Genomic DNA, 17,468 nt, shown 5'->3' on the forward strand with positions numbered 1-17,468 from the left:
ATGTGCAACGTTCCTATTGGTGGTGGGTGCCAGAAGAACAAGCGTGCCAAGAGAACAATAGATCACACTTGTGCTCAAATGAATGAAGCTTCCACATCTTTTAATGAGTTAAACATAAACGGTTCAGCTCCCATAGGGCATTCTCAAAATGAAAATTCTATGTTCTATGGGCTTCCTGCAGGAAGTGCTACTACTCATGATGGCATCCACAGTCTTTCTCTTGCCACGAGGCTGGCAGATCAGAGAGATCTATATGGCAATGATTATGAGTTTCTAAGTGCATTCTTTGATCCCCGTAGTTGCAACCTATCCCCTCTCAATGGGCTCTCCTCACTAAACGCCCTCAACTCTTTTAAACCCACTTTTCCATGTCCCAATTTTAATTCTAACCCTAATAGAACAGAAGCCCTAACTAGAGCAGTCAGAGATATAGATGCCAGCTTCTTTGAAAGTCTCCCCGCACAAATCCCGGAAGTACCATTACCAGTGTTGAATTCCACTAATTGTGATGATTTGTCTCTGTATTCTCTATCTCTACAAGAAGGGATCATTAATGGCAATACCAACAGGTATTCTGAGGCCAATCAGTGGAGAGAAATTAAGCAGGAGAAGCTAGCTGAGGGTAGTGATCCTGTACAGATAGGTATAACCCCTTTCTCTGAACTGGAAAACAGTAATAGCTCCAGGAATGATATTAACCTAAAATTTGTCACAAGCCTCCCTTCTTGTGTCAAGGTGGAAGGTTGAGACAATCGTTTGAATATAACTCCAGAATGGCCAGTTCCATTAGAGCCCTTGTTTGAGGCAACTAGTGATTCTGCATATTGGAATGGAGGAGTATGGCCTAAGCTCACTAATTATGGATCTTCTGTAGGCTCCTTGATCTAGAATTAATATACTACCCATTAGCTGCTGCACATGAAATGCTTCTTGAAAGAGCATGAATTGATGAAAGGAATGTATTTTTTCACATGAAGGAAATGTTAAGCATTAGGGTTTAGACTTTCAGGGCTGACTAATTGTCATGTAGTCTGGCCAGTCTCTCCAGATGAAGGCTTCCCTACACTTGAATTTTGTTGTGTTTGTTTGTTTGTTTTTCATTTGTCATCAAGATCTATACGATGGGTCTTCATCCATGTCCAAATTCACTTCATAGGAATGCAGTGACATGATGGACTGGGGACATGATCACCATGACAGAAGCTGACTGAGGAATACAAATCAAATGTACAACATAAGAGGTTTGAAGCTTCATTTTTTTCGAGCTTCAAACATTGTAGGGCAACAAAGGTTGGGGTTAATAATTTGCCTTAATTATCCTAGCAAAATTGCAAGGAGAGGAGGAAATCAAATTATCACATCCAGTTCTATGCAGGATAGCTGAATATGCTAACTCACTTTTGTCTAGAGTTCGTGAGTCAAGACAAAGTTATTGCTAAGGTCAGGTGAAACTGTTTCACAAGTTTAACAGTTTTCTTTTGATAATCAGTTGGTATCATGATGATATTCTTTGTAAATATGCGAGGGTTCATGGCAGTGGGTTGTTCTTATTTCTCCTCTGTGGCTATTGTTATTTGCTTCATTTGGGATAGTTCCAATTGTGGGGATAACTTTGGATTGGGAGCCTTTGGTAAAGAACAACTAAGGGTTTTTAGGAGCAGTTGCTGCTTTTTATCTGACACCCACTGGTTAAGAGACACATATTGTATTTGATATTATAGTGACCATAGCGGTGAAAGGTTACATTAAGAAAGGGAAACAATTAGTGGGGCTAATATATAGTGCAATATATAGGAATATCTAATAGTAAATTCATTATAAGTATTTTTATTCTTTATGAAAGTATTTTTTTGTTGTATCTGCGTTTCGTCAATTTATGCCTTACGACGTTTCCTTTGCAAGATCTGGTGCAAATGCTAGTTATACATTACGTCATACCCTTAATAAACAAGATTGGGAAGCCATATATGTTTTACGTTCCATAATTCAAGAAACCTGCAAGTGATCTATTCGGCCTTTGACCTGCTAGTTCGGCCCACGAAGGGTCCGGAAGAAGGGTCCATTTAACATATCAAAGCTTTTGTTTTAATAAGGAGATGATATTACAAAGAGTTTTTTTGAGTGTGATTTTTTGGAGTTTTTAGAGTTTTGGTTGTGCTGAAAAAATTGTGATGAAATCTTGATTTGTGTTATTTAAATTTGTTTTTTTATTTTATATATAAATTCAACACTCTAAAAAATTCCTAAAAAACTTCTATTATGCAGGGGTTACTCATCAAACTTGTGATTTCAATAAATTCTTAAAAAAATAAATTTGAAAAATCCACCAAAATTTTTCCAAAAAATCACACTAAAAACAACTCAATATTATATGGACCACTGAAAGTTCTTAGTTCATTAAAAGAATCGTACATATTGTGCAAGTCAACCATTGGATTGTACTCCATATCACGAAGTCCAAGTGAATGAAAATAACACTAAGTCCAAGCGCATTTTAAGCGTTGACATGCCAATTACCAAAATCATGTATATGGCCAACTTGCGAAACTTATTCCTTCAACGTGTTCTCATTTGGCATTTCTGTTATGTTTTGGATAATTAATATTTTATTAAGTTAAGAGGTTCATTTTAGAGTTGAGTGAATGTGTAAATGTGTCTATCTTTGTTAGATTTGAGACTTTTGTGATCTATAATGTAGAAAAATGTCTTTCGGATTAATCACATTTTCAGGATTGGGTCGACCTTCCAAACCAATCAATGTGGTTCATCCTCAAGACAAGGTGTAAAAAATCATACAATCTTCATGAATAAATAGTAAGGATGCATCATTGTCTAGGGTTAAAACTAGTCGTTGAAGACTAGCTGTTGAGAACTAACAGTTGGAGATTAGGTAGCTGGAAAACTTAAAAGGGAATTATTTAATATTTATTAGTTAGGGAGGCTATCGAGATTGAGAGGCATGCCAGAAATCTCAACGGAGATGATGGTTGGAAGTTGACCAAGAGCTAGATTCCGACCCTCTCCTTATGATTCTCTTGTCTGCCCCCTTCCTTGTCCTTCCTCTCCCCTCTTTTTTCTTGCTTTTGGTTTGTTGTATTAATTCTGTTGCTTTTATTGTGCTCCTTTTGTTTTGCTTAACTTTAATTTAATTAATTTTTTATTTGATATTATAAACTCCTAGCAATGATTTTTATATCTCTAAACCCTCTTATTAATTTTATGGTGTTTTCTTATCCTCTTTATCTACCCTTTTTCACTTTAATTATATTACTATATTTCTTATAATTTATTAATAATAATATCCATTTTTAAGGTCACAGCCAAGCCAGACACCAAATTGGTGTATGAGACCCCCTTGTTTGTGGGATAAGGGACCCACTTCCGCACAGCGATTTGACTGCTAAGTCTACGAAGGCATACATACTCTATCCCCCTCTGGTTTTTTTGAACCTGTGACCTCTTAGGAGGAAACACATGCTCTTAACCATTAGGCCCACTCAAGCTGTATCCTAAAATATTATAGTTTACTATTTTATCCTAACAACTATTTTTATTCTTTTCCGCCTTATTATTTTTTCCTAACCTTATTATTAATATTAGTAAACTAAAATTTTTATAACTGTATCTATAATATCTTATAACGTTATATTTTATTAAATAAAATTTATAACTAATAAATACTATATTTATAATATCTTATAACTATATTTATATTTTATTAAATAAAATTTATAACTAATAAATATTAAATAATTTTTTTAGGTTTTCTAACTACCTAATCTCCAATGGCTAGTTCTCAATAGCTAGTCTTCAATGACTATTTTTAACCCTAGACAATGATGCATCCTTACTATTTATTCATGAAGATTGTATGACTTTTCCACCTAGTCCTGAAGATAAACCACATTAGTTGGTTCTAAATGTCAATCCAACCCTGAAAATATGATTAATCAAAAGATATTTTTCTATGTCTATCTTTATTAAAATTAAAAATAAAATATTCTCAAAATAGAAAAGCAATATTGGTTATGCTATACATATTTAATTAATTGTCTATATAATATAATATAATTAAACGTAGAAAAAAAATATCTAAAATATTTAAACTCTATACTTTTCAAAAATATTTTAAAACGTTATACCAATTAAAAAAAATGTTAAAAGAAAATGTTTTAATGTTGAATAAAATAAAAAATTTAATTTGGGTTATGAATAATTTTTTTTAATATGAATTAATTTTAAAATATACTTTATATTAATAAAAAAAAAAACAATTTACACCTTAATTTTTGCACGACATGAATTTGTGATTAAAATAATTTTTGCACGACATGAATTTGTGATTAAAATAAATCTATACGCATCCTCTATATTTAAACACAATATGAAAATCAAGCGAATTTAACGTACTCCATGGCACCAACTCAAGACTTTCACCATTTACGCCACCGCGTGAATATTTGTGGGAGGAATTATGAAACTGGGATGCAGTTACATATTTACTTGCATTGATTAGTTTTGATAGCACGATAAACCCGAGAAATGAAGAATTCAGATAGATGTCAAAGAGATCAGAATGGAAGGAGCGATGATATTACTGTCAACAATCAATCATTTTAGTTTTCTTTCCGTTTGGTTTTTAGTTTGCATTTTTATTTTTGTTTTGTTTACTTTATTAATTTAAATATTTTATTTATTGTAGTGAAGTTTAGTTATAGTTTGTTTTTAACTTTTTGCTTTTATTACTTTATAGTTATAATTTATTTTTGTTTTGTTTATTTTATTTAGTGCAGTGAAGTTTAGTCATAGTTTGTTTTTAACTTTTTGCTTTTATTGCTTTATAGTTATAATTTAGTGTTCTTTAGCTCTGCAGTTACTATGATTTTATTCTATTTTAGTATTTTATTTTTTTAATTAAATTTATTATATTAAATTTTATTTTATTGATATTTAAATTTTTGTTTTTATTTGTTTATTTTCTATTCAATTTTATTTTTATATTATTTTAATTTGATTACACTACTGTATTTAGTTTAGTTTTATTTTATTATTTTATTTATTTTTATTTTAATAATAATTAGATTAATTTAAATTTAGTTTAATAAATCTTTACAAATCATTTTGATTCAAAAAATGATTGATTGTTTTGGATTGCAGATCGGAGATGGGAGATTTGAAGCCTAAGATCAAAGAGAAAATAAATAAGTTTTTAGGCTTATAAAAAGAAGATGATTGTAAGCTTATGGAGGTTCTATATCTGAAACTTGAGTAAATTCTCTAAAAAAACAAGGCTTTTTGTACTATAGTAGAGGGATGAATTTTGTAGAGAATTAACTAGATTGGACGAGATTAAAGAGATGTATTTCAACTCTGAATATTTCATGCTATCATGAAATTTTTTGAGAACTTTTGTGTTCAAAAGGCTTTGATCAGAGCTTTGATTTTTGTACACTTTTGTCAGCGATAGAGGTTGATTAACGGCCTACGTTTCACCAAATTTGATGTAATTCTTTATCCATATAAGTATGTGATTTGATGTAATTCTTTATCCATATAAGTATGTGATTTTTGGTTTTTGCACTATTGTGAATTTATTTAATTATATGCTTTTTAAAATCATTTGAAACTTATCTTTTAATGATGGATCTAATTTCTATCAAGTTAAATAACTAATTTGAATAGATAAGCATAGTGTAATTGATAACTATTTAGCAAATTCATGTCAAGTTTATCTTAGTTTTACTAATGATTGTTTTGTGAGAACTTTACCTTAAGGAAATCATACCATTAAGCTTGAATACATTTTATTTAAATTTGGATGTATGTGCAGCAGAGATGTAATGACTATTCATCAGATAGTTGAATGTATAAACCTAATTGAATTAGTAGTAAGTCTTAGAACTATTTCCTTGGTTTATTGACTTTGTTTTTATTCTAAATTCAAATCTAGTCCAATATTCACTACCTTTCTCTTGGTTGGGATCATATCTATATCTTCCCAGTCAAGATAGATTTAAGATTTTTTTGTTGTTGCTTGCATACTAGAATAAATTTGCATTTAGATTTAATAATTTCATTTTTAGAAGATTCCTTAAAAACTGCTTTCTTGCAAGCATGCATGAAGAGGGTAGGTTTGATTTCCTCTTCTTGTTGATAATTAATTAGAGACATCACAAGTGTTACAGGTCTATTTGGGCACATCACTCCCAACATTCAGATCAATAATTTTAGGGCTCATCAAACCCTAATTCAATTGTTACATACCCTAGAGAAGTCAACTCATTAAACGCCTCCTTCTATGAAAGTTTTATGGCCTTAAGCCCTCCTGAAAAGCCTCCTTGGGATACCAGCATAGCCCAAGCCTTGAGGCAATGCACTGCAGAGCAGGCAAGCCCACTGTGGCCTGCGCTGCAGTGCACTTAGGCCCTCTTTAGCTTGCACTAGGCGAGATTGAGCAAAATTTGCATAGGGCTCTAGGAATATTCCTTCATTCTCAATGACTCTAGAAGGTTCCCATCTCTTATCCCCTCCTATGAGCTCGAAATTGGATAGGCCAAGGATCCATTAACCTCCTATCCTCTCATCCCTTGCTCCATGGAAACTAACTCCAAGATTGGAAAGCCATTCAATACCCTGATTTATGACAAAAACACCTCCATTTCCTATAGATTGAGTGTTCATCATAGTGATCAAGGGGCTACAATCTGAAGATTGTAAGGAAATTCTGTTTGTTTGAGGATTGAGTTTATATTAAGAAATGTTATGCTACTGAAGTGTTGAGCTTTTGATGTGGAAAGGGTTGAACTAAAGCTGGAGGAGTGGCACAGAATCAAATTGTATTGGGTGATACTCTTCCTTCTACATTAATAAACAGCTTATTCCTTTTCTCATATGATTGTTCATATCTATGATGATTATGTGTTTCAATGTATTTGATTCCATTGTTTTATAGTTGATAGTTCATGTATTCTTTGATCGTTTCTTGTTTCTATTTCTCTTGATGCAAGTACCTTTTGAATAGATTTAGTTCAAGTGGGAGCGACGAGAGCAATTCAACAGAGATTTAGGAAGCAAAAGGCAAGAAGTAAGTGCATCCATCATCGATCGATCTTCTCAGTTTAGTTTTTTGTTGTTGTTGTTGTTGTTGTTCTAGGTGTAGTCACCCACCTAGGGAAAATGTGTTTATTCGTAGATGCAAATTCCATGTAACAAATTGGCGACTCCACTGGGGAACGACTGTTGTTCTTGGTGGCTTACCCTCATCATATCACACCCTAGTAGACTTTTCTTAGCTTTATTGATCTTATTTCAGTCTTTTTGAAGTGTTTTTAGTCAAAAATTGTGCTTGAATGTCCCTTGAATTGACTCTCTGGCACCAGCGCAGTCTTAGTCTTGACACAGTGCACTGCAAAGCAACCCCTGCCTTAGAGATAGTGCATTGCAGCACACTGTCTCCCTCTTTGGCTAAAAATCCCACCTATGGTCTGATTTTTCCAAAGTTGCTTCTCTTGTCGTTTGCTGAAAGACCAATGATGTTTGTGGTTTTGAAATCAACTTGTATTTCTCTTCCTATCCCTACTTTGGCCTTGATTGTTTAGTGTTTCTTAAATGATTTCTTTATCATTATCAATTCAATGTCAAAGTTAGCTTATAGTCGATTAATCTTTGTTGAAAAGAAAGTGTCGTAAAAGTATTCATTTCTTTCAAAAAGGAACTGTCATAAAGTCTTCATTCTTGCTAAAGATTGATTGATTGTATGTGCATTAGTTTCCTTTTGTTCATCTCAACATTAATGGAATTGAAAAGAAAAACTTACATTATGCAATTAGAGGTTTTGTGTGTGCTTATAGGAATAGTTTAGGGAAATTGCATCAGATGTGTTCTTTCCTCTTTGATTAAACATTCTGATTGATCTATCCCTTGTAGTTAAGGTTTTCATTGTTCAAAATCAAATGAAAGTATGTTTCTCATCATAGTTCCATTCTAGGGTTTCAAAGACATCACGCAGTGAACCTAAAAGACAAACTATTAATCAAGATCAACTTAAAAGTTATCTCAATTAACCTAATGGAGCATTGTCACCTAATGAATAACATTTAGAGGTCTAGGCTAGAGGCGTGTTCCGACGTCGTTAAACATAGCAGTTGTCGTTAATTATCTACGATACATTCCAAGTGTGATACCTCATTCCACATACATGAGTATATCATATCTCGTCCACATACTTTCAGGTATATAGGGTGATGTTATAATATGAAAAGTATAAAGGAATGCTCTCACTGTGCAGTTTCGCATTAGACAGCGCTAACATGGATTGGGCCTCTGCGTACTTTTGGGTATATACGGGAGGACTATATTAGTTTGTTATCCATCCTTAGGTAACCGAGTCGGCCACCTTGTATACTGTGATACACCGAAAAAAACATTCGGGGAGATTGCTTGAATGTATGTTAAGTCCTTGGTTTACTGAGGCAGTATATTACAGTTTACAGTTACTTGGTAATCCTTTTGCCTAAATTATCCCTCTTTTGTTTTGCTATGTTATTTTTGAATAAAATAAATTAATTGACCGCAGATAACATCCTCCATGTCACTCCTTAGTTGATCTTAGGTTGAAACATATGGCAACAACTCCATAGTCCACTAATAAAGGAATTCCTATCGATGGGAATCCTAGTCCTTTTCCTCCTTTCAGAAATGTTGGTGCTACATATATGGCTACATTATCCCTTCAAGATTTACCATTGGCTTTCCAGTATGGTTGTTTTCAACCTCTTTGGTTCAAAATGTCATGATTTCTCCGCAATCGAGTACTCCTCCACCTAGACAAAATCAACCTCCAGGTGATCCTAAAGTTGACCCTTTACCTTCTTCGTTGGTTTTTTCTTCCTCCCCTTCTTCTTCTTCGCCTGGTGAAAGTATTAACACCAGTAACCAGGTGGATAAGAAGAAGAAGAAGAAGAAAATTTAGCAGGGGGCAACCAAGCAACCATTGCTTCGAATGCAACTTCTGATGAGAAACCGCCTGATAAGCCTCACAAACTTTAATATCCTTGCAAACTTTGTGCGGGAGACCATCTTCTTCTAAATTGTTCTGGTATTCCTTAGATCTTAGAAGAATGGTCTTCTCGTTCACATCATCCTATGTCATGAACGTCTAGAGATCATGTTGGTGACACACCATCAACTAGTGGTAGTAAAGTTCATGGAAAGAAGGGTAAACTTAAGTTTCCTTGTAGGTTATGCGAAGGGAATCACCCCATTCACCTTTGTCCCTATTTGGATGAAGCCCAAAAAGTGTTGGATAACCATCCTGCTTCTCCGTAGTGACTTCCATCTGGTTACAGGAGACTCTCCCTTAATCCTTCACTAGTTGATGAAGTGACTGACATGAATCAACCATCGGTCAAACCCACTCTCTCTGAATTTGAATCCCATGAGTTTATACCTGACCAATCACAGGTTGACCCGATTTCACCTTTAGTTAATCGTACTTTTCCCGTAGAGAGTGAGTATGATACCACTCAGGTTCTTTTTATTTCTTCAGATTCCAACGTGCTTGGGGGCAACCCTCCTGTTCCACCAAGACAGGAGGAAAATCCTCCAGTTCTCGTAACTCAAGGGGGTGATTCTCCCATTCATAAGGTACCCTCTCCAAGTAGTCTGGTCACTTCCTTTGATTGGAATCGACTATCAAGATGTCGTCTTCCTTCTTATGTGCCTTTCCAAATCATAGTACAGGTTTGTAATATGATTGTACCAGGCACTATTATAGATGAAGTTGCATCTGTGAGTATCCTTTCCTCCACTGCTTTGAAGGTTCTCGGTTCACCGCCACTTGTGCCTGTTACCAAAAATTTGTTGGCTTTTAATAGAGGAACCAGTCAACCATTAGGGATCATTCCTCAGTTGCCTATTACTTTGGGAGGGAAAATTGTTTATCTCAATGTGATGATAGTCGCAGGCCCTTTAGATTACAATTTAATTCTTGGGCACGACTATTTTTATGACATGGGAGCTATTGTTTCAACACTCTTTCGAATGATGCGTTTCCCGCATGAAGGAATAATTGTCACCGTTGACCAACTTTCATTTCCTGGTCCAAATATGGCTTCCAATAAACCATCTTCCATAAATGGTCCTTTGTCCCAATGGTATCTTCCCCGCCACGGGTCAATTATGTGGCAACCCATTCCATGCCTACATCAACTAATGATCAATTTCGTGATGTTATGGATTATGTACTAGGGGCATTGGAACCAGATCTCTCCAATGGATTCCTTGCTACATATCCCTTCCAGAGCATTGTTCTCCCATCTGATGAGAACCTCTTGGAAGTCATGACATCTTATGGGTTGTGATCAAGGAATAATGAGGATAGTTCCTAGTCTTGTGTCAACCTCATTAAAAAATGAAACAAAGGGTATGAGCATAGTTCCTTGTCTTGTGTCAAGCTCATTAAAAATTGAAACAAGGAATACGATGTTATGCTCTTAACCTGCAAGACGAATACCAGAATACCAAATATGGGAAGAAATATACCCAGAACATAGAATAGTGAGAAACAACAGCAAGTATTTTATTATTCAGAAAGCAATGTTCACTTGCCTCTTCGAGGGGGCAACCTCCAATAGAGCAGAGGTCGATTATAAAATAAGACATGATGCTCCTCACAGGGAGTCTCTATCCTTTATATATGACTCATACATGCAATACCATGGATCAATACCATGGTTCTTATTAATACCATCTATCTAATACCATGGCCCATTTGCAACTAACTGTGGTCCCGTCATTAAATGCGGGTTAACCACTTACAATTATTAATATGGGCTTTATTTTACTTAACTATAACTAAGACTCGATCCTACTACATAAATAAGGGGGTTAGGGTTGGACCCTAACATGCCCTCCCCCTTAAGAATAGCCTTGTCCTCAAGGCTGAAGCTGTAGAAACTGTTGAAGAATAGTGGCTGGTTCCCAAGTTGCATCTTCCGGAGAGGTGTCTTTCCACTTGACGAGGACTTCCTTAATCATGCGGCCACGCAGGTGCCGTTCTCGTGTGTCTAGGACCTGTTCAGGTTGGATCTAGATTGACCCTTCTTCATCCAATTCAGGTAGACTAGTTTGAATTCTGCAATTTTTCCCAATCACTTTCTTGAGGCATGAGACATGGAAAATTGGATGGATTTTTGCAGTGGGTGGCAAAGCTAGCTTGTAGGCCACTTCTCCAATGTGCTGAAGTACTTGATACGGTTCGTAGAATTTTGGAGATAGTTTTTGACAACCCTTGTCTTTGAGTGATGTTTGCTTATATGGTTGTAGCCTCAAAAATACCTGTTCCCCTTCTTGAAATTGGCGATCTGAGCGATGCTGATCTACCTGCTGCTTCATGCGGTTTTGAGCTTGATGAAGATTCTCTCTAAGATTGGCAAGCATGGTTGTGCGATTTTGTAGGAGTTAATCCACTGCTTGTACCTTTGAGCACCCCTTGATATAAGAAGTAGGGGAAGGAGGGAGTTGACCATAAACTGCTTCATAGGGAGTCACTTTGGTGGTGGCATGATAGTTGGTGTTATACCACCATTCAGCTAGAGGTAACCACTGTACCCAAAGATGTTGCTTTTCTGAAGTGAAACACCTAAGGTAGGTTTCCAGACATTTGTTGACAGCTTTAGTTTGACCATCCGTTTGTGGATGATAGGAAGTACTGAGTTTTAGTTGGGTGCCTTGTAGCCTGAAGAGTTCCTGCCAAAAATTACTGGTGAAGATCGGGTCACGATTAGACACAATAGAAGTTGGCATGCCATGTAATTTGAAGATATGATCCATGAAATATTGAGTGACCAAAGTCGGTATAAAAGGGTGGGGTAGGGCGCAAAAATGAGCATACTTAGAAAGTCGTTCCACAATCACCATGATGACTGACTTGTTTCCTGACTTTGGAAGACCTGTAATGAAATCCATAGAAACCTCCGTCCATATTGATGTTGGGATGGGCAATGGTTGTAATGTGCCTGGTGCTTTAACTGTCTCCCCTTTGTGGTGCTGACAGATATCGCATTCCGCAACAAAAGTAAGGATGTCCTTTTTCATGCCTGTCCAAAAAAATGATCTTCTAGTGCGAGCATACGTCTTCTGAAAGCCTGAATGTCCTGCAGTGGGGGAGGAGTGCAATTCTGCCAAAATGCGGCTTTTGAGGGTGGATGTTGGTGATATTATGACTCTTTCCTTGTAGCGAAGAATCTCATCCTACCACGAGTAGCCCTTGGTGGAATTTGGATCTGCCTGCAATTGAGTAATGAGTTGGGAGAGCCAGGGATGTGAAAACCATTCCCTGCGAGCCTCTTCAATCCATTCTGGAATGGGAAGGGAAATTGCGAGCTGGGTACTTTCCTCCTCAAATTGGCGAGATAATGCATATGCTACAATATTTTTGCTCCCTTTCTTGTAAATGATCTCATAATCCCATCCCAGCCTTTTGGTGAGCCATTTATTTTGTTGTGGGGAGGATAGGCGTTGCTCCAAAAAATATTTAAGACTATGATGGTCTGTGTGGATTTGGAAACGTCGCCCCAATAAGTAAGCTCACTAGGTATCTATAACATGTAATATGGCCATCATTTCCTTCTCATAGGTAGATTGTCCTAGATTCTTCCCACTTAGTTGTTGGATTGTGAAGGCCAAGGGTTGACCTTCCTGCATTAAGACCGCCCCAATACCCGTACCCGAAGCATCACATTCAATGACAAAAGATTTGGTGAAGTATGGTAGTGCTAAGATTGGAGTGGAACACATGGCATTTTTGAGAGCTATAAATGCCTGTTGTTCTTCATCATTCCAGAAGAATGAGTTTTTCTTGAGGAGTTGAGTGAGGGGCTTTGCAATACGACCATAATTACGGAAAAAATTGCGATAGTAGCCTGTGAGACCCAAAAATCCTCTCAGGCTCTTCAAGGTCTTAGGTTGAGGCCAATCCTGCATGGCCTGGATCTTTTTGGGGTCCACCTTGACACCTTGACACCCCACAATGTGGCCCAAATACTCAACTTCTTCCATGCCAAACAAACACTTGGACATCTTAACAAATAATTTATGCTTGCAGAGTAGTTGCAAGAGAAGATCTACATGCTGAAGATGTGCGGCCCAAGTGCAACTGTAGATGAGGATGTCATCGAAGAAAACAAGGACAAATTTCCTGAGATATGGTTTGAGAAGGTGGTTCATAAGGCTCTAAAAAGTAGATGGGGCATTACAAAGACCGAATGGCATGACCAAAAACTCATAATGGCCTTCATGAGTTCTGAAAGCAGTCTTTGGAATGTTGACTTCCTTCATGCGAATTTGGTGGTAGCTTGAGCGAAGATCCAACTTAGTGAAGAATTGAGCCCCATTGAGTTCATCCAGCAAATCATCAACAATCGGGGTGGGAAATTTATCTTTGACTATCAACTTATTGAGGGCCCTGAAGTCTGGACACATACACTCTTCCCCATCTTTCTTGAGCACCATGACCACTGGTGATGAATAAGGACTAATGATGGGGCGAATGACACCTGCTTACAAAAGTTCCTTGATTATTTTTTCTATTTCATTCTTTTGGGTGAACGGATATCTGTATGGGCGCACATTTGGTGGTTGGGTCCCTGGAACCAAGGTGATGCTATGATCATGTTCCCCTCTCGAGGGTGGAAGCTCATGAGGCTTGTCAAAGACTGGTAGATGGTTATTTAAAATCTGTTGCATCTCAAGATGAATCGGAAGAGAATTGGGTTCGACGGCCTGGATGGCATTAAATTGAGCTATAACTACATGATGGCCCTTTTAAAAAAAAAATTCCATTATATGTGAGTTGATGATAGAGGGAGCTCCCGCCTGGAGTCCGCAGAGGGTATGTGTGGAGTTGTTCTGCTTAAAGCTCATATATAACTCCTGGAAATCCATTGTGATTGGCCCAAGAGTGCGAAGCCATTTAGCACCGAGGACAATGTCGCACCCTCCCATGTGTATGGCAAACATGTGGGTCTTTAACTGATAATCCCCCATTTGAAGTTTGACATTTTCACAGCGGCCTTCACATTTCATTGTTCCCCCATCCGCAATTTGGACTTGGAAGTTAGAAACTGCTCGTACAAAACAATGCACTGCTTCCACGACTCTTTGATGGATGAAATTATGTGTACTTCCACTACCAATCAAGACTACTACTGGGTAATGCTTAATGAAACCTCTGATTTGGGAGTTTGAGGTGAAGAAATCCCTGCCAAAGCATGCAGCGAAATAACTGGTTCATCAGGGACATTGTCCTTCTGGTTGTCCTCTTCTGCCTCCTTAGGTTCCTCAAGTGGTGGGGCTTCCTCCAATTAACTGTAATCAGTGGCATCAATTTGAAATAATTTGGGCTCCTTGCATTTATGACCTGGGAGTATTTTTCATCATAGTAGTAACATAATCCCTACTTTCTTCTTTCGACCACTTCTGCAGGTGACACCTTTTGAACCTTAAGTGTTTGAGTCATGCTGTGAACCTGTGGGGAGTGACCCTTGGCGGTGAAATTTTGGTGAACGGACTGGGCCGCTAACGCATGTTCCACGTTACAAGCTACCTTGCAAGCCTCTGACCATGTGGGAGGGTGGTGCAGCCAGACATGGGCTTGTAGGGCCTCTTTAAGACCGCTGATAAAACATTCCGTGTAGAACGCATCTGGGAGACCCCTAGTGCGGAAAGCTAAAGCTTCAAGTTGTAACACATTCATCCACTGTGTCAGTCTTTCGGAGCTTAGTGAGACGAACCAAAAAAGCAGAGTCATGGTCAAAGCACTCTGTAAGAGCTTTTTTGAAGGCGTCCAAAGTCAAAAAACTTCCATTGCAACGTTGATGTCATTGCCACCATTGCCATCTTTCATTGTCCAAGTACATGCTCCCCACCATAAGCTGACTCTCATTATCTAAGATGTAATTCAGATTGAAATACTGCTCCATTTGTGCTGCCAATGCTGCCGGGTGAGAACCATCAAATTTATGCATATCCATCTTGGGAGGTCGTGGACGAGATTGTTGGTGGGTGCCCCAGAGGTGAAGAGAGTGGCTACTCACCCTCACTGTGTTCATTGCCAATATACGCCTCCTCGTGGGCTTCTACCTTGCCCTTAGAGAGTGCGTTAGTTAGTTTGTCGAGCTAATCTTGGAGGTCTTTCATGGATTGTTCAAGTTTGTCGATCTTCTCATTGGCCATAGCTTGAGCTCTAGTTTCTACCATGCACCGATCCGATGCATTTGAAATTTGGGACCGCCCGAACTTTTTTTTTGGCACTAACAATTGAATGGTACCACCTTGCTTAGCTCGTCGTCCTGATTCTTATGGGCTAGATCACCAATAAGCGCCCCGGGGGGTTTTTTTTTTTTTTTTTTCTACAAACTCCTAACGGAGTTTTACTCCTTGCTTAGGAATACTGCAGTAGCCGAATCCCCAAAATGTCAATGCTGCCGAAATTCCTATGAAAATCATGCCCCTGTGCAGGAACCCCACACAACTACTCAGATCTGGATGGTTGTTCAGATAGCTCTAAGCGGCGGAACAGATTACTGCTGTGGATCTGATGGATCTAATAGATCTAAATGGTTGTTCTGTTAACTCGAAACTGTGGGACTGATGATCAGGTGCTCATGTCCTAAGTGTCGGAAAATGCTCAAAATTTAAAGTGCTTAGAACTGATTCAAAGTTGAATGACTGGAAATTTCTCGTCTTCTCGATTCCGGCGCCGCAAACGGTTCGAAAAACAGTCGCTGTATGAGGAAGTTATGGCAAAAAGAAGAATTTGTCCATAACATTAGAAATTTTAATTTTTCAAAAAAAATTAAAAAAGGAATATTCCGCCTGGCAAGAAATCCGAGGCAACCACCAAACATTAAATGTAACTGCAGTTAAGTTGGCGGAATTTTGGCAGGAGTGCCAAATTTGGCGGACCCGCCATAATTGGCGGAGCTATCTGGAGTTTTTCTAGGGGCAAACTGGAGAAAATTTAAATGGCCATAACTTTGGCTAGGAAAGTCGGTTTTGGACGATTTCTTTTTTTGATTTTGGGTCTCTTCGACCTTCTGAAGCCATTGGCACAGGTTTCACAGCCCTCTGAGATCATTTGCAGGTGTTTTTGCTTCATGGAAGTTCCAGGAGCCACTAGGGCCAAATCAGTTTGGGAGCTGCATTGGGAATTGTGCAGCCAGTGAATGTGGAACGAAGGTCATTCCTGAAGTTTTCCAGCCTTCTGAATCCATTTCTGCAGCTTGTTTTTACTTTTGAGACATTCTTTTCACTGTTTAGCTTCAGGGAAGCTTTGAGGGCCACCAAGGCCATTTCAGTGTTGGAGCTGTTTAGGGGCTATATTCATCTATTTTCGGTGATTCAAAAGCCTATGTCTGCTATTTTCGACCTTCTAAGTCTAATGGCAGAGGTTTCAGAACCAATTGAGGTCATCTTCACCTCGAAATTCTCCATGCAAGTTTAAAGGGCCACAAGGGCCAATTGGGGAAAGTACTGTATAAGGTACAAAATTCACTATTTAGTGTTTGGGAAAAAGCATGTTTGGCTAATTCCTATCTTCTGATTTTGTATTTACAGTCAGATCTATCCTTTAAGACACCCATATTCTTGTATTAGCCTTTGTAGCAATTTTAATACAAGAGGACAAGCCTAGTTGGAGAGGTTTGGTCCAGCAGATGTAGCCCAGAGGGGGGGTGAACTGCTTTATCATTTTGATGTCTTTATTTTCTGAAGATGATATGCTAAACAAAACTGATATAAAGTATTAAACAACAAATAAATATAACTTGCATACACACATAATCACCTGTTCAGCTGCAGAAAGTTACTTGTCTTTTTCCGCAAGACCTTAAACTTCAAGTATGTGTATGTCAAAGACTTCTAAGTGTTTACTTTGTTATTTCTTTAGGCAGAGCCTGTAGAGGGCCAGGTAGCCTCTGGAACTCATCCTATTTTTAGAGGTGACATGTCTGGTGAATGCCCCTACAGTCTATCTCTGTATAAGAAATAAGAAGTTTATACATTTTTAGAGGTCATTTGGAGTGTCTAGCTCACAGTTGAAATGATTGGAAATGGATACCTTGCACCCTTAAACAAGTACATTCCATTTTCAGATTAGATGGTATCAGAGCACTAGGTTTTCTTGACTTACATCACTAGCTTGATTGTGTAGCTTGAAAGGTGTCTTAAGCAGTGTTGAAGATTGACTGCTTCATTATTCTGCAAACTACTTGTTGTTTGAGTTGCTGAAGCTCTTTTGTTCATTTCTATAATGACAACTTCCATAAGTGAGTTCTCAAAATCGTCCTCCTTCACAAGATTCTTTGATGAAGGCTTGAAGCAAGAATTTTTCATCATGATGAATATGGTGAGAGAAATGTATGAGGATGAAAGAAAGAGCTCTAGACTTCAAGAGCAGTTGAATTCCA

At 37.7% G+C, this 17,468-nt stretch overlaps 1 protein-coding gene across 1 annotated transcript; it reads left to right on the plus strand.

The window, feature by feature from the left end:
• LOC149209072 (uncharacterized) lies at positions 1-747 on the plus strand. The gene has a single exon (XM_089398509.1). It carries the CDS (start codon positions 1-3, stop codon positions 745-747), a length of 747 nt encoding a protein of 248 aa, XP_089254635.1.
• The last annotated feature ends 16,721 nt before the right edge of the window (positions 748-17,468 follow it).

This window comes from Pinus tabuliformis, chromosome 1_2, assembly GCF_031772625.1.
Source record: "Pinus tabuliformis cultivar Carrire ecotype Pingquan chromosome 1_2, CPIR1, whole genome shotgun sequence".
NCBI classification, from domain to species: Eukaryota; Viridiplantae; Streptophyta; class Pinopsida; order Pinales; family Pinaceae; genus Pinus; species Pinus tabuliformis.

What these genes read in the sequence shown, in the direction of transcription:
- LOC149209072 (XM_089398509.1), top strand. Translation starts at nt 1, where the DNA reads ATGTGCAACGTTCCTATTGGTGGTGGGTGCCAGAAGAACAAGCGTGCC.